The 19,046-nt window shown below is 38.6% G+C and overlaps 1 protein-coding gene across 2 annotated transcripts in view; it reads right to left on the reverse strand.

Moving 5' to 3' along the window:
* Positions 1–17,383, reverse strand: part of TECRL (trans-2,3-enoyl-CoA reductase like) — a 229,729-nt gene extending 212,346 nt beyond the window's left edge. For both annotated transcript variants that reach the window (XM_030192476.1, XM_030192475.1), the window contains exon 1: positions 17,155–17,383. In XM_030192476.1, the coding sequence (XP_030048336.1) occupies positions 17,155–17,346 (192 nt within the window). In that variant the 5' untranslated portion in view covers positions 17,347–17,383. The remainder of the gene's footprint in view (positions 1–17,154) is intronic.
* Positions 17,384–19,046: the final 1,663 nt, after the last annotated feature.

A 19,046-nucleotide genomic window follows, 5' to 3' on the forward strand; every position in this document is an offset into this window, starting at 1 on the left:
GGCTCAGGCCATAAATAGGTGCACGCTAGTTTTAATATTTATTTATTTATTTATTTATTTATTGCATTTGTATCCCACATTTTTCCACCTATTTGCAGGCTCAATGTGGCTTACAATATTACATCATGTCAAGCGTCATTCAAGAGTAGATACACAATTAATTACATACAAACAAGTGTAGACATAGCAGACCCATTTTACAGCCCATTAAAAAATAGCCTTTTCCCCAGCTGCGGTAAAAAATGGCCCAGCGCATCCTGAAAAGATGCACCCACACTACTGCAGGCCACTTTTTACTGCGGCTTTGTAAAAGGACCCCTTAGTTTGACTGCTTTGCTTTTCTCATTTTCTATTCTAAGCCTGTACACCTTTCTGTTCTGCCCATCAGCTAGAGCAGTATAGAAAGTTTTGCAACTAAATAAATAACTTTTTTGGACTGAAAACTGCTCCATCTCTAAAGTACAACTATCCGGTGGAAAATGATTATAATTATTGTCAATTTTACATCATCTGAAAGATGCATTGAAATGCCAAGGCATTATACCAACAAATATGTGAATGTGGAGTAATGTATTTATTAAAAACTTGTAAATCACCTAAACCTAAATGGTTCACAAAATACAAACATAACTTTCAATCATAAACAAAAAATTTAAAATTACAATAACAAACAAAACACACAAAAATAGTACTACTTTGTCTCAGTTCACGGAAAAATATCAAATACAGAAACTAATGCTGTTTGTAGTCCCACCTATAGGCTACAACAGTGGTTCCCAAATCTGGTCCTGGAGGTACCCCAGCCAGTCAGATTTTCAAGATACCTTCAATGAATATTCATGAGAGAGATTTGCAAGAATTTTATAATGACAATTAAGCACTTAATTGCCATGATAGAATTCACACTTACCCCCTAATTGTATATAGGGTGCTTTGAGATGCATGTGCAAATTTAGACTCGAGCTCAAATTGGGCGTGCATCTTAATTGAACAATTAGCTAGTCAGCACCACCAACTGTTTTTTTAACAAGCTATTTTTTTGTGCTAATTGGAATCAATTAAGATATACCCATGTAATTTTAGGTGCGTGATCCATGCCTAAAATATACATGTGTCCTGAAAAACAGGACGCGAAAATGGAAGGGTCGTGGACAGTTCAGGGTGTGGTTTTTGATTACAAGCAGAATTATAGAATAAGGGGGCTTTGCACCTAAATTTAGGCACCACATTTTTGTTGGTGCATTTGGACACACCTAAATTTAAACGTGGCTCCTGGAACTTAAGCACTATTCTATAAACAGTGCCTAACTTTAGGCATGGCTTATAGAATAGCACTGAACTTTAGGCAACCTGTACAGAATTACCTCCCTTACATGTATAAAAACACTTTTTTTAAAAATTTTATTTATGCTTTTCAACAAATTACATTCATACTAATATAAATGCAGGATTAGAGATATTATTACAAACAGAGATAAATCTCTCCATTATTAGGATTAATAAACAGGAAACAAAAACATATACATATTGACCACCATAATTTGGAGGAGCAAGATATAAGAAAACAAAACCTTAAGGAAAAACAAGGAAAAAATATACATTTCCTTCTTACAATCACTCAGAGAGATGAGCATTAGACATCCACTAGATGGTACAACCAGCATGCCATTGGGGCCATTCAGGGCTGAACAATTCCCTTTTCCTTAGCAATTATAAATTCAGCCATTTTTGGGGGGGTCAAGAAAAACATAAGTAACATTACTAAATATTACCAGGCATCTACATGGATACTTCAAGATGTAAGTCCCTCCTAAGGCGAGGGTCCTCGGTTTAAGAGCCAAAAACTCTCGCCTTCTCCAATGCGTATCTCTATTAAGATCCGGGTAAATCTGAATTTTACCCCCCAAAAAATTGGCTTGCATATTCTTGAAATATAAGCGGAATATATTATTCCTGTCAACTTCAAAAGCAAAAGTAACTAATAAAGTCAATCTTTGTGTAATTGTCTCAAGAGAGTCTTCTAGAAAAGCTGTTACATTCAATTCAGGTAAACGTTCTGGTTTAGAAGATTTCCCAAATATATATTGAGTCTTAACGACAGGAGGGAAACTTTCTTTAGGAATTTTCAAGATTTCTTCAAAATATTTCTTAAGCATATCTATAGGTGGTATTAAAGGTGCTTTGGGAAAATTGAGAAATCTCAGGTTGTTCTTCCTGGTCTGATTATCAAGATACTCAACTCTTTTTACCAGAATCTCTTTATCTTTAATTATTAAACTCGTAAGAATTTGTAGAGATTTCAATTCCCCGTCCAAAGTTTCAATATTCTCCTTATTTTTTTGAGCTTGAGAAGCTGTCAGGACTTGCATAGATTTAACTGATGATAAATCTTCTCTTAAAATATCAATTACCTGGATCAGGTTCTTGTTCATGCTCTGCATGACGTCCCAGAGATTCTCTAAGGTTATCACTGCTGGTTTAACTACTCCCCGAACTTCTCCGGATACGTCCCTCGAAGCCTTAGGAGAGATGGGGTTTCCCCCATCCTTCACGATGGAAGTCGCTTCTAGAGGCACACTTGCAGCGGGACCTCCTGACACAGCTTGGGAGCTAGGCACTTCGGTCCACTCTTCTAGCTGTTCTCCGACTGCAAAAGAAGTTCCGGGTCGAGGAGGGGCAGTGAATGAAGGCGAACTCAGCGAGACACCTTCCATGCTGTAGTTCGACGAAGAAACATCAAGACTGACCATCGTGGGCGCCTGCAACTCCAGTCTCCGAATTCCGTAGTTCTCAAGCGTCTGCTGGCGGGGAGTGGAATTAACGGGACCAGAGGAGGTTGGTTTCGCCGCTTTCCCCTTTCTTTTCCCCATGATGTTATTGGGTAGAAAGTTCACTTCACCACCGACTTTAGCAGAGATCGGGAGCTCAGAGATCCACTTCCTCTCTGACCGCCATCTTGTTCCCTCATAAAAACACTTTTTAAAATAAACTCCTATTAAGTTAATTTCTGGAGCTATGTTCCGAAGTAAAGTAGTGCTCTGTCTGAAGAAATTCGTTTTTTCAATGCATTTCATGATGCTCATGAGAATTTTAGGAGCCTATCCACCTTATAATTGAAAGAGAAAAACGCCTAGATTTCGACCCAAATCGGGAGATAGACGTTTATCTCACAAAAACGAATAAATCGGTATAATGGAAAGCCGATTTTGGACGTTTTCAACTGCACTCCATCGCGGAAGCGTACAAAGTTGACGGGGGCGTGTCGGAGGCGTGGCGAAGGTGGAACTGGGGCGTGGTTATCGGCCGAGGAGAGATGGGCGCCTTTCGCCAATAATGGAAAAAAGTATGCGTTTGTAGCTAGAATTTAGGGCACTTTTCCTGGACCCTGTTTTTTCACGAATAAGGCCCCAAAAAGTGCCCTAAATGACCAGATTACCACCGCAGGGAATCGGGGATAACCTCCCCTGACTCCCCCAGTGGTCACTAACCCCCTCCCACCACAAAAAATGATGTTTCACAACTTTTTATTTTCACCCTCAAATGTCATACCCACCTCCCTGGCAGCAGTATGCAGGTCCCTGGAGCAGTTGTTAGGGGGTGCAGTGGACTTCAGGCAGGTGGACCCAAGCCCATCCCACCCTACCAGTTACAATTGTGATGCTTAATGCTTAGTCGTCCAACCCCCCCAAACCCACTGTACCCACATGTAGGTGCCCCCCTTCACCCCTTAGGGCTATAGTAATGGTGTAGACTTGTGGGCAGTGGGTTTTGAGGGGGATTTGGGGGGCTCAACACACAAGGGAAGGGTGCTATGCACCTGGGAGCTCTTTTATCTTTTTTTTTTTTTTTGTAAAAGTGCCCCCTAGGGTGCCCGGTTGGTGTCCTGGCATGTGAGGGGGACCAGTGCACTACGAATCCTGGCCCCTCCCACGAACAAATGCCTTGGATTTATTCATTTTTGAGCTGGGCGCTTTCATTTTCCATTATCACTGAAAAACAAAAACGCCCAGCTCACAAATTGTCGAATAAAACATGGACGTCTATTTTTTTCGAAAATACGGTTCGGTCCGCCCCTTCACGGACCCGTTCTCGGAGATAAACGCCCATGGAGATAGACGTTTTAATTCAATTATACCCCTCTATGTACTAAAGTCTAGGAAAGTTTTATCCTCACCACTTGTTAAATGCAAAAAATTATCATTGATGTGCAAAGATGTGTACTATCTTTTTTTGGGGGGAGGGGGGTATTCCCAGTATGTTCCCAAACAGTTATTAAACAGAAAATTACTTTACCACATGGTAAGTGTACTGACAACTAGCTTGTATTCAATTACCACATCCTAACTGTGCTAACTGCAGTGCCAAATCCATACCTATTCCTGCCCCATAACAAACTATTTAGTAAATGCATGGATTAGCAGGTGCTAAGTGTCATGACAGTATAGTAACAGTGATCTCATTTGTGCACTAGGGGTTATTCTACAATGAGACGCCTTGTTTTAGGTGCCCCAAGAAAGTGTGATAGGAGGCAATTCTGGGTGCTAGGTTCTTTTATAGAATACTAGTGCAATGCCTATATAGCAGACCCCATGGTTCACCACGCGGGACTGGACCTCATCATTTTTGAAGGTGGTCATCATTCCTGCCTCATTTAAGGTGTGGGTGCTGGAAGGGCCTGGGCAAGGTTTTTCAGGGTGGGGAAGGGGGTCCACTAGACATCGGGGAGAATTTTCTTTAAGTTGGGTTGGGTGAGGTGGGGGGGATTTTTGGAAGTGAATCTAGGTGGAAGTGGAGGCAGGGAAGAAGAGGGCCACTAGACTACCAAGGCAACATGTTTTAAAATATCGGGGAAAGGGGGTTGGATTAGGTCGAGTTGAGTCAGATCAGAGGCATGGACTAGACTATGAAAGACTGCTGCAAAAAACAATCTGGGTCAGCTTGGAGGGAGAGAGGGGGTGAGACAGACATCAGTTCCTCTCAACCAACACTTCTATGCTGCCCTGGACCTGGTAAAACATTTCACATGTACAACCTGCATTAAAAACATTTATTTTAATTGCATGGCTGTAGAATTGATAATGACCACATGTATTTTAATGCTGTGTGCAGTAATTCATTGCTTGGTCAATAAAACCATGCTAAACCTACAGTAATGATTTCTGCATCAGCCCCTCTGTAAGTTATGTGTGCAAGTGGGATCCCTGCCTATGTCTCTCCCTTGCACCACCCCTGTATATTCCCCCTTGTAAATACACACTATGGGGCGTGTCGAAGGCGTGTCGAAGGTGGAACTGGGGCAGTGGTTATCACCCGAACAGAGATGGGCGCCCTTCGCCGATAATGGATGCGTTTGTAGCTAGAATTTAGGGCACTTTTCCTGGACCCTGTTTTTTCACGAATAAGGCCCCAAAAAGTGCCCTAAATGACCAGATTACCCCCAGAGGGAATCGGGGATGACCTCCCCTGACTCCCCCAGTGGTCACTAACCCCCTCCCACCACAAAAAAATGATGTTTCACAACTTTTTATTTTCACCCTCAATGTCATACCCTCCTCCAGGCAGCAGTATGCAGGTCCCTGGAGCAGTTTGTTAGGGGGTGCAGTGGACGTCAGACAGGTGGACCCAGGCCCATCCCCCTACCTGTTACAATTGTGCTGCTTAATGCTTATTAGTCGTCCAACCCCCCCAAACCCACTGTACCACATGTAGGTGCCCCCTTCACCCCTTAGGGCTATAGTAATGGTGTAGACTTGTGGGCAGTAGGTTAAACAGGCATTTGCAGAACAGCCATTATTCTAAACAGGGCTAGCTTAACCATTGAACCAAGTGAGGCTCTGGCCCAGAGCACCAGCAATTAAGGGCACCAAAATACCCATCCTCTGACCTCACCTGATCTACAAGTTAAGCCTTTTCTACCCCACCCCCAGTCCGTTCTCTCCCCTTTTCTCTCCCACCTTCCCTCACATGGGTCCGGCCCTGCTCTCTCACCTCTCTCACTCCCCAGCGGGCCTCCTATGCCAGCGCTGACCCCGAGAGCGTCTCAGGAAATCCTGGTTGTACAGGAATCGACGGGGTATCCGGACGCGGTTGCGGACTCGAGGCCAGAGATGCCGACTTTCCCTGAGGTGCAAACGGCGGGAGCAGGACAAGGAGAAAATGCCCTTGGGGGAGATCTTCTATCTACAGAAAATCAGCCGGCGGTGACTTCCATTATAGAACTAAGTCTTTTTTGCCCCATAAACCGGAAAAAATAATTTTGGACAATATATGGGAAGCCTTGATTGGTCTTGAAGCTTCCTTTTCTCAAAAGTTTATATCTTTAAATTCACAATTTAACTCTGTGTCTGGAAAAATACCAATAATGGATAAAAAATTAGAAACCATGGGTAAAAAATTGAAACTAATTGTGAGACAATAAAATATTGCCAACAGATTCAAGTTAATCTTATAAAAGAAAACCTATTCCTGCAAAATAAAATTGAAATTCTGGAAAATTTTCAACGTTCAAATACCATTAGGTTAATAAACTTTCCAAAGCAAATTTCAAACTCACCTCTCTTAACTTTTAAAAAATATCTAACAGAGGTCTTGCAAATTCCTGAACAATCTCATCCCCCAGTATCTAAAATCTTTTATATACCATCTTTTGTAAAGAAAGAATTGCAACATGGTGAGAGATTAGATGTTTCAGGACATGTTCCTGCAGAAACTTTAGACATGAATTTAACACAAATTTTGTAGGATGATAAAGTGAGATTGACAACAGCAACACTTAAAGTAATTTTTATACTACAGCCTGACAGAGACTGGATACTTAAACAATATTTTCTTCATAAAAATCAAGATTTCCTGGATTGTAAAATACGGATGTACCCGGATGTCTGTAAGACAACACACAAGAAAAGACAAGAGTTTCTTAAGCTGCGACCAAAAGCACAGCAATTAGTTGCTTTATTTTGGTTGAACTTTCCCTGCAAATGTGTTCTTAAGTTAAATTCCATTAAATATGTTTTCTTTGAATCAAAACAGTTAAACTCTTTTCTGGAAGCTAAGCTGGCTGAACTTCCTGTGATACAGCCAAGGACTATAACAACTTCCTCTCAGCCGCCTTTTTCTTTTTTTTTTTTTTTTTTAAGATTAATTCATATATTGATGTTTTAATTTACCTTTGAACATTGAGTAATGCCTCCTAGATTGTGGACTCAAGATGAGTGAATAGTTTAATACTCTAAACAAATTTGTAATATTCTATTTTCCTTTGAACATTGATCTATAATCATCTTTATCGATTTCAAGTTTTGTACTTGTAATAAACTGTAAATTCAATAAATAAAATAAAATAAAAAAACCCAAAAAAGAGACAACACCGACATCTGGACTAATAAAGCAAATTGTGATTCTAAAAAGCAGGAACAAAGTAAATGCAGTTGTCTAAGGCAACAAAAAGTGTGTTTCCATAAACTTTTAATCTGAGAATCACAGGTAGAACAGAATCGAGTATCATTCCAAAAACTCTTGATTCTCTCTCCACCTTTAAGCTTTTCTCCTCGGAAAATGGTATTAAGTCTGGAATTGTTAGTAAAGAGTTGGTAAACCAAAGTACTTAAGTTTGAGCATATTTCTTAAATCCCAGTGCTGAATTTTATCAATACAATCAGAAACACAAGTAAAAGTATCATCTAGAGAAGGACAAACTGGTACCAACATCAAAATATCATCAGCATAACAGATGTATACTGTTGGTAAAGGTAACTAAACCTAAAGAGCTCATGAAAAGATTGTACAACATGGGGATAGGGGAGAGCCCTGAGGCACCCCACATGTCAAACTCCAATCTTCAGAAAGAACCCCACTTTTCCAAACCTTATCAGTACGATTACCCAAAAGTTTGCCAAACCAATTCAAAACAAAACCCACTAACCCCAGTTCACTTAATTTCAACAGCAATAACTCATGATCTACTGAATCAAACGTTTGCTATATTTATTGATATTCAATTTGAAGGTCTGTATGTACTTTGCTACATGAGAATGTTGATGTTCATTCTGTCTCCTCTTTTATGCAAATAAATTCTCTCTTCCTTTTGAACTATTCCAGTCCCAGGATGACCTTTGGTCTTTCTTCCATGGCATTGAGCTCCGTATCCCAGAGTAGTAACTTGTGGTGCCTGTAGCTTTTCTTGCAGTGAATCACATTATGGCAGGAAATACCCAAACTGTTGGCAGCCACCACTTTCTGTTTAGTACTCTGGACTTCTTCCAAAGTTCTTTATTGAGCTATACTGGGCAGTAGTCCAGGACCTTGAGAAGATAGACATAATCATGTGTTGTGGTTTCTGGATCTGTAGTGGGGTATTCTGTTGCTGGTGTATGCTTGCAAATCTGCTTCCAGTTTTTCAGGTTGCTGAGGATGCTACCTTTCATTTCTCCATTTCTCCTCTCTCTCTCTCTCTCTCTCTCTCTCTCTCTCTCTCTCTCTCTCTCTCTTTTACTTTTACTACAGCTTAGCGCGTGCCATGTGGCCTATAGGTATAAATTGGATGTTCAACATTTACCCCCTAATTCTATAAAAGTCACCAAAATTTGCACAAGTAAATTTGGGCACATGCTCAATTTGCATATGCAATTTACTTGAATAATGAGCTAATTAGTGATAATTGCCTTTATAACAAGCAATTATTGGTGCTAATTAGAATCAGTTAAGATGTGCATAAATATAGACATGTGATCCATCCCAAAAACAGGGGGTACAGACATGAGAGGGTCATGGGCAGTTCAGGGCAGATCATGGGTGTGGTTATGGGTTGCATGCACAATTATAGAATAAGGAGGTTTAGCGTGTAAATTTAGATGGGGGCATTTGCACCACGTTTTTGTTGGTGCAAATGGACATGTCTAAATTTACACGAGACCTCCAGTACTTAAGCACTATTCTATAAACTGCACCTAACTTTAGACTTATAGAATAGTGCCTAATTATGAGCTTTCTTAAAACCTCTTACAAATAAAATTTTTGTAAAGCTCATATTTAGGTACAAAAGAACAGCATTTTCATAACCTTAATCTGCCACTTCATCATTTAAGTTAAAAGCATTCAAATCATGTATGTGGGGAAAACTCATAGCAAATTGGGGGGAGGGGCAGAAATTACGCCTTCTTTGTGCACATGCCCAAAGAAAATCATAAGATCCAGTATACACTGGCATATGTTCTTTTCACTAAACACCAACTGAAGCCATGCCCCTGATTCTCTTTCCTCTTTTAGCTGCACAGGTCTCTAAGATGCTACCACGCTTCTTCCCCACAACCCATTCCTATCCTCCCCTAATAAACTGTGATACGTGCTATGTAACTATATACGACTGTTGAACTGTTATAGTTTTCATCTTTCTTCACCTCTGTGCGCATGTTTTCCACCCATATTCATTGTGCGTTATGTGATACATACTATTTTAAATATAAATATCTTTGCTCAATTTGCTGCACAAGTTTTCTGCACATATAATTTTAGTATATTTAAGCTTTTTGCATGTGATAAAAATGCTGTTCTTCTGTGCCTAAATATAAGCCTCGTGAAAACTTTGTGTGTAATAAGTTTTAGCAACGCTCATATTTAGGCACAAAAGAATAGGCATGGATGTGTGCTGGAATGCATCCCCCTCATTTGCCACAGGTTTTCCATGCAAATAATTGGAATATATTTGACTTGAATATATAATGAAGTGTCACGTAATGAAATATCAATAGTGATGAACTGGTTTGGTGATGAAGTGTCAAGTGATCGAGTGTCTCCTTCATGAACTGTCAGGTAGTGAAGTGTCAGATGATGAAATATCATCAAACCCACAATTCTACTTTCTATACCTAGTCCAGTAATTGTCTTACTAAAACTAACAGTGAATGATTTGCAGGTCTAGGTTTTACATTTTCTTAAGGGAATGTGGTCCTCTCTAATAATTTGCAGTTATTGCATGGTCATAATACCAAATAGCATTTTTAAAGTCTGTGTTTATTTAATAAATTATTTTATATAACAACAAAACAAATAGAACCAGAGCAACAGCAGCATGAGAAACAAAAGATATGCAAATCAAGACATACAATATGCATAAATTAAACAAATGAAAAGTTATTGCAGTTCAGAATATGCAAAGTACAATATTTATATGCTACAACAGAAAAATATCTGGGAGTAGTTAAGCACCACAAAACACTTCAAGATCTATCCAAGAGATTAGCCTTTTTGGCTAAATAAACTTCAAAATGATAAGTTAAACAGACTAAGTTCTACTATTTATTGCAAGCAACCTGTGATAATTTTTTCTGGAAAGGTTAGCACAATTCTAAGAGCAATTGAGAGTAAAGTATCTAATAAGGAACAATCTTGCACAGTAAGCATAGAATAGCAATATAATGATCTTAATATAAGAGACATAAGAAAGCTCACAGAGAATATCAAAAATAGAGCATATAGTTCACCAAATTGAGTCCCAATAAGAACACACAAATATACAATCAAATAATAAGTGTTTAAAGGAACCAAGCCCCCCCCCCCCCTCCCTTACAAGACCTGCAGGAATTAGAATTGGAAGGGTTAATATGGAGGGACCTCAAAGTGTTCAATATGACCTATGTGCCAAGAAGAGCATGGATTAGGTTAAGGAAGATGACCTAGAAGATATGAAAGCAATACGCCAAAATAGATCCCACTTATTATCTTGGAACACATAATTAGAGTATCTTCCCAGACTTTCCACAGACCCAGATATTTATTTGCTATCCAACTTTTCAGGCATTTGTAAAAGTATAAAGCTGAATGCCCCAAAGTAACAAACTGTTTGCAGTAAGATATTAGGTCAAGAGTGGTTTTCATGGTTTTCAGCGATAATCTTGGCTTACACAAAGCAGGCATAAGGTGGAGCCACCTAAAGAATTGAGACACAGAATTTCGATTGCACTTCAGCAAAAATCATCCAAGAGTGAGTAATAAGAAGGACGCTAACATTCTTGAGCCTTCCTAAAAAGGTCATAAAATCACCTTTTAATCAATAAATATTCAAGGATTATCTCAAAGAGAATAACAAGAAGTAGTTTTCCAAGGGACCTCAAGATTACATTCTAATGCTTTGAGAATTTTATGAATAGTTTGAAGAATAGGATTGGTAGAATCCGATCTGGGAAGACACATACCTGGATGATGTCTAGAAAAAATGGGACCCCCAACATTTTTCCAAATAACCCAAAAACATATGTACAATTATTAAACATGATTGCTATTATTGACAGGTGTTACTGCAAGATGCTGTTAAAACTGGATGATCCCTATTTTCAAAATGATGTCATTCAGAAACTGATGTCAAAGCATGATTGTGTCAAGGTTGTAGGAGGACACTGAACACAAATTTTGAATTAACTAAGGAAAAAACCTCAATATGCTAATGTATTTCAAAGGTCATACTAAATGTTTAAAACATTTCCAACGTATTTTGAAATTATGTAAGGGGTCTTGTTTTTTTGTAGAGAGCGGAATGGGTAGTTTAAGAGTTATTTCCAATTGCAGACTTCATGGGGGAGAGGAGGTTTCAACTGGATTGAACCATTCCACACCTTAACACAGTAAAAAGGGTTTATGATATATCAACAGGTCAGGAAAGTTTAACTCCTCCATGTTCTTTAGTGGCTTTCAGTTCAGCGAGGAAAATTTTTGAAAGGTTTATCAGTCCAAAGGACACAGTCCTTAATGTTTTTTGTCTCATGCATTACATCAATGGTCTCTAATGTTTCTCGTACCACTAACACTATTTGCTTTTGTCTCACCTAGAACGTATACCGCACTGACTCCTGGAAAGGAATATTAGCGATATACATGAATGAATTTGAATTGAATTAATAACATGTTCTAGAAAAGTGTAGAGCAATGTAGGAAATAAAAGAGCAAACATACTTAGATCAAAGGTAATTATAGGAACAATCATTATTTTTAGAGAACCCAGTCTCTCCCACCAAGATAAATTTAGTGGTGGCCAAGTCACTGCCTTTTGAAATTTAGTACTTACTTTATCAATGTTAATCTTGGAGGAAGAGAGCAAATCAATATCAAAATAAGCCCCCAGATATTTAATTGAGGAGGAAACCTATTTTAAAGGAACTTAGGAATGGTGAAGGGGGGTACTAACATCATTCATTGGCATTAATCCTGTTTTGTCCCAATTTACTTTATAACTGGACAAAGTTGAAAACGTAGAAATCACATTAATTAGTTCAGTCAAAGAATTTTGAGAGTCAGAAAGATTTAATAAAATGGCATTGATATGCACTGAAAGTTTAAATTCCAGACTCACTATAGTTATATTTTTAATATGTGAGTTTTGTCAGACCACAGCAAGTAAGGGTTTCAAACCCAGATTGAACGGTGACATAGGACAGCCCTATTGGGTGCCCCTGCACAATGTGAATAGTTCAGAGTCCCTCAAAAAGACAAAATAAAAACCCAAAGTGACCCCTTTGCCAAACCAAACAAAGAGAGTAAACAGAACAAAAAGGGGACCGACCAATGAAATGCCAACCAAGGGATATTTATTAAAATTATACAAAGTTAAGTCAACTAAAAACCATACAGTCCATAGGGATCTTTAAAATCTATTAACAATTGATTTCAAGACTCAACTCAATCCTGAGTTTCAGTGCACAATGGGCCCACTTCTATATACGGCACCTAAAATTAAAGTGTTAGACAATCACGCCTAAGCATATTCTAAATACTGCACATAAATCTACATGCGGTATTTAGAACACACTTAGGTGTAGTTCATGCGACTAAACCTATGTGCATCCATTTATGCCAACGAAAAGCTGGTGTAAATCTCTGCACGTAGATTTACATGCACTGGCCCATATTTTATAACAATGCATGTTTCCATGCCCCTAAGCACGTCCATTTTTGCCTGAACGCATTAGATTTTAGGCACAGTATTTTACAGAATACACTTAGAAATGTATGTGCGTAAATTCTAATTTTTGCCAATTAGTGCTCACTATTGCTTATTAAGAGCTGTTAACGCTTAACAGCTTATTAAACAATTAATCTATATGCATAGTTATAGAATGCACATAGATTTAAGCACGGAATTGTGCATAACTAGGTGCACTATATAGAATCCGGGGAAAGCCTTATTCTACTGTAATAATATGTGACATTGTATTATAAATGTCTTGATTGTTCTGATGCTGTAAATATCACTTCACACAGAATCTGTTTCTACAAACACAGATGTCTAGCCTCTAAATCTTCATGCTTCCCTGCCAAACATTTATTTTGCAAGCGACTTTTAAATAGAATTTTCCCGTGCTTATCGGTCTAAATCATGTATGCCATAGTGTCAGCTATAAAACATTTCTTCATGTGTTGCAAAAACAACTTGGACTATTTGGTTTGCATAATTCTTAGGCAGCTACATGAAAAGTTTGATTTAGGCCCAAACTGTATTAGCACAGCTGTAATGACCAGTTTTAAAAAATGAAGCATTAAATTCTATGACCAGCAAATGTTATGAATCATTGGATAACCATTTACAAAACAATGAATAAAGCACTCTCATAACACTTTTACTAAGGCCAGACACTATGAACTGTCAAAGATCATAAACATCTGCTGATTTAAATATACCAGAAATCTTAAAGTCCTGTAAAAAATAAGAGTGGATAAAATAATATGCAGGAAAATGAGATAGTTGAATACAAAATTACTGATTCAGTGCAAATGGAAGAAAATTTTGGATCTGTGACACTTTACTTCATGTACTCACTAGGAGGACTGATTGGTATAGGAACATAAAAATTGCCATACTTGGTTATATAAGGTTCATCTAGCCCAGTATCCTGCTTCCAACAGCAGCCAATCCAGGTCACAAGTACTTGGCAGAATCCCAAAGAGTAGCAAGATTCCATGCTACCAATTCCAGGGATAAGTAATGGCTTTCCCCAGGGCTACCGTAATAGCTAATTATGGATTTTTCTTCCATGAACCTGTCTAAACATTTTTTTTAAACCTAGGTACACTAACTACTTTTATCATCTCCTCTAACAATGAGTTCCAGAGCTTAGTTATTTGTTGAGTGAAAAAAATAGTTCGCCTATTGTTTAAAAGTATTACCGTGTAACATTATGGAGTGTCCCCTAGTCTTTGTACTTTTTGAAAGTGTAAACAATTGATTCACATTTACCCATTCTACTCCACTCAAGATTTTGTAGACCTCAATCCTATTCCCCCCTCAGCCATCTCTTCTTCAGCCTGAAGAGCTCTAACCTCTTACATTTTCTCCTCATATGAGAGGAGTTCCATCCCCTTAACCACTTTACTCACCCTTCTTGTACCTTTTTTAATTCTGCTATATTGTTTTTGAGATATGGCAACTAGAATTGCACACAATATTCAAGGTGAGGTTGTACCATAGAATGATATAGAGACATTATAATATCTTAGTTTTATTTTCTACTAGTAAAAAAGGCCCGTTTCTGACACAAATGAAACGGGCGCTAGCAAGGTTTTCCTTAGAGTGTGTATGTTTGAGAGAGTGTATGTGAGAGTGACTGTGTGTGAGAGAGAGAGTGAATGTGCGAGTGTGTGTTTGTGAGAGAGTGAGTCTGGGTGCGAGTGTGTCTGTGTGAGAGAGAGTGTGTGTGTGTGAGAATGAGAGTGTGTGCAAGTACGTATGTGAGACACAGTGTGAGAGAGTGTGTGTTTCACACAGATACAGTGTGTGCGAGAGAGAGAGTGTGTGCAAGTGCTTTTAACTCCTAATCCTTGTTCACTTGTTCAGAACCCTTATTTTATCATCCTCAATTTAATATTCCCTTATATCTTGTTTGTCCTGTTTGTCTGTCCTAATTAGATTGTAAGCTCTGTCGAGCAGGGACTGTCTCTTCATGTTCAAGTGTACAGCGCTGCGTACGTCTAGTAGCGCTATAGAAATGATAAGTAGTAGTAGTATGTGAGACACAGTGTGAGAGAGTGTGTGTTTCACACAAATACAATGTGTGCGAGAGAGAGAGAGTGTGTGTGAGACCCAGACTCTCTGTGAGACTGAATGTATGAGACCAAGAGAGTGTGTGAGTGACTGTGTGACACATAGAGAGTGAATGTGATACAGTGTGAGACATAGAGTGTGTGAGAGTGAGAGAGAGAAAGACATTGACTGTGAGAGAGAGAGAGAGTGTGTGTGTGTGACAGAGATACCTCCCCCCCTCTCTGGTGTCAGGCCCCCCTCCCTTCCTCTCTCTGGTGTCAGCCCCCCCCCCCCCTCTCTCTGGTGTCTGAGCGTTACTGTGCAGGACGCTGAGCTCTGGCTGTGCTTCAAGGACCTGACCAATCCTATTTAATAGAATGCACCTCCAACATTCTGAAGCCGAGAAACCTCGTGTGGTTGGTCACTTCTGCTTGTGACGAACCCGGAAGTACATGATGTCAATTCAGGAGATGGATACAGAGAGCAGGAATGCCTTAGCCATGCAGTCAGCTTCAGAATGTTGAAGGTGCGTTTTATTATATAGGATTCCTTTTCTAATAATTCCTAACATTGTTTGCTTTTTTTTTTTTTTGCTGCCACCACACACTGAACACAAGATTTCAATGTACTGTTCATGAAGACAGCTAGATCTTTTTCTTGGGTGCTGATTGCTATATAATGTGGAATCTAGCATCCTGTAGCTATGACTTTGATTATTCTTCCCAATGCGCATCACTTTGCACTTCTCATTACATTTCATCTGACATTTGGATACCTATTCTTCCAATCCCCTAATGTTCTCCTGCAATTTCTTATAGTCTGCATGCGATTTAATAACTTGGAATAGTTTAGAACCATCTGTAAATTTAACTACTCACTCATTATTCCCAATTCCAGATCATTTATAAATATGTTAAAAAGCACTAGTCCCAGTACAGATTCCCATGTCATTCCACTATTCACTTTCCCCCATTGAGAAAACTGGCTATTTAACTGTACTCTCTCTTTTTCTATTTTTAACCAGTCCCCAATTCACAACAGAAAATTATATCCTATCATGTGGCTTTTTGGAGTCTTTCATATGGGACTTTGTCAAAATCTTTCTGAAAATCTAGGTATACCTTTATGTACATGTTTATTCATGCCTTCATAAAATGTAGCAAATTGGCTGAATCCATGTTGACTATGTCCTAGTAAACCATGTTTGTTTATATGTTCGGTAAGTTTGTTCTAATAGTTTCATTTTGCCCATCACTGACGTCAGCCTTACTGGTCTGTAATTTCCCAGATTACCCCTGATGTGTGCATACCTTTATGCACGCATCGGACTATTTGAAAGATAGAGGCCAAATAAAGTCACTGTGTCTCGCAAAAGCCACTACAAAAATAAAAACAAATAAAAAAAGGAATATTTGCATGACACGTAACTAGTGCCCTCAAATAAGTAATACACTTATTATACACTTAATAACCTTTCTCTGTGCAAGATTAATACAACAAATAATATCTGAAATTATTGTTTCTATATTTTGCATGAATTGCTAAATATGTTTTTAAACACCTCTTTATTCAGTTCTGCAAAATGATATTTATTTTATTTATTTATTGCATTTGTATCCCACATTTTCCCACCTATTTGCAGGCTCAATGTGACTTACATAGTTTGTTATGGTATAGTCATTTCACGATAACAAAAACACTTAGTATTGTACAGAGATTAAGTAAAGGCCAATTTCAGATTTTGCATGTAGATTTTTGTAAACCTCAGACAAATTTCAGGACAAACTATAGTTTTATACCCCCCCCCCCCCAATTAACAAAGCCGTGCTAGCGGCTGCAGGTGTACTAATGGCAACGTAGTCCATTCACTTTGAATGGGCTGGGTTGGCATTGCCACGCAGCTTCGTAAACAGGGGGGTTATTGTGCTTTTGGGGTGTGCATGCATTCTGAGTAGTTATGTCAAACAAAAACAACTCAACATCAAGAAAATAAAAATCTATAAAACACCACTGTAATACTGATGTTATATTACAACAAACAAATGAAAGATAATATATTTTAATTGCATTGTTAAAAATTAATGTTATTATCGCCATCTTGCCATTTATCAACAAACCTATATAAGATCAGATATTTAAAGCAAACTTACCTTGTCTACCACACAGATCTGCTTTTTGGTTTTAGCATCTAGAATCTCCACTTCATAGTATGGGATTTTAGAATGCCTGAGGACAGGAGGTGAATGGAACTGACCAGCAGAGAGCACAATCTGTGACAAAGTGTAAAAAGACTTCAACTCATTGTGCTGCATAGATTCGTAGGGTTTGGACTTTGCAAGCATTGTGACTAAGCAGCAGGTACTCTCATGTCAATGCTAAGTACTTCCCAGAGAGGAAAAGTGCCCCTGGCTACAGCTTATATATAAGCTTGGACTCCTGGCAACAGAAAGGTCAACTAGAATTCCATTTTTAGAACACTGTCTTATTTCGCTAAACTGAAAACAATGACTGTCTGGTCCCAGGCTATATATAACTGCTATTGTGCGATATGCCTTGATGAAGTGCTGCACCAGCATTTCAACTAGCACGCTCTCCTTACTTCCTTTATCTTGTTTTTCCAAGGTGACAAGCTGTCCACTGAAATTCCAAGGCCAGAAAGAAGTTTGAAATGAAGTGTACTGAATTCCATTGTTATCTGTGCATGCCAAATGCAAAATGACTTTTCTAATATATAAAATACATCAATTATCCTCTGTAGTTTTCTGAACCAAACAGTAATGAATATCTTAATTCTATATGGTTTTGGCATTGAGCAACAGATGTGAAGTATGTCTGTACTGTACACAATGCCTTCTATATTAGAGCATTAAGGGGACATGACCAGTGAGGGAAAGCATGTCATGGCAGTTAGTGCCTTGTGGGCTGTGTTGAGATTGAGAAGCTGAGAAAACCAAAACCAATAAGAACCCTTACACAGACAGGATAGTAGTGAAAGAATGATGTATTCACTCCACACATTCACATTAAAAAACAAAACAAAAACATTTCTCTTATATACTGCCTACAAGGCCAAAAGCTACTGAAGCAGTGCACATTCTTTTTTTTTTCAATAGCACAGAAACTATCTTGACAGAATTATTGAGTGAAGTTTACAATAAACTTGATGGCAGATATATTACATTAGCTGTTTCTTTGGACCTTTCAGCTGCTTTTGATGTAATCGACCATTCTCTCCTGTTATCTCGTCTCTCAGATATAGGTATTTCAGGCACAGTTCATAAATGTTTTTTTCTTCTTTTCTTCAGGATAGATTATTCTCTGCAGTCACTTCTGAATGTTCTTGTGATTCTTACCTACTTTCTTGTGGAGTTCCACAAGGTTCAATTTTGTCCTCTATTCTTTTTAACCTTTTTCTCAGTCCTTTTGCTACACTGGTAGAGACCTCTGGAATCAGTCATTACTATTATGCAGATGATATTTTTCTTAACCATTGTAAAACCTCCAACAATCCCGATATACGTCCTTTACAAAATTGCCTGCAACCAGTTGCCAACTGGCTGAAAGATCATCAGCTGATTTTAATCCAGAAAAAAACAGCAGCATGCTGGCTAACAGGTCATACTACTCCACCTACCATTTCTCTTGTACTTGTAGATGTTTCTGTTTTCCATGTCAACAAATGTAAGTATCTAGGTGTCTGGCTAGACTTTACTTCCTACAAATTCATCAGTGATTAGATCCGGTTTCCTGGTTCTTCGGAAACTGAGATCAATCCGTATCTACCTTAATTTCAACTCCCTTCACACTTTATTTCATGTCTTTATAGGCTCACTCAATACTACTACAATATAGTCTATTCTGGAGTTACGGAAGCTGAATTTAAGCGATTGCAAATGTTACAGTACAGTGTGGCAAGGTTACTATCAGGTGAATTTTCGAAAGAGAAGGGCGCCCATCTTCCGACACAAATCAGGAGATGGGCGTCCTTCACGCAATGTTGTGCAAATCGGCATAATCGAAAGCCGATTTTAGGCGCCCTCAA

This window comes from Microcaecilia unicolor, chromosome 2 (assembly GCF_901765095.1).
Source record: "Microcaecilia unicolor chromosome 2, aMicUni1.1, whole genome shotgun sequence".
In the NCBI taxonomy this organism is placed as follows: Eukaryota; Metazoa; Chordata; class Amphibia; order Gymnophiona; family Siphonopidae; genus Microcaecilia; species Microcaecilia unicolor.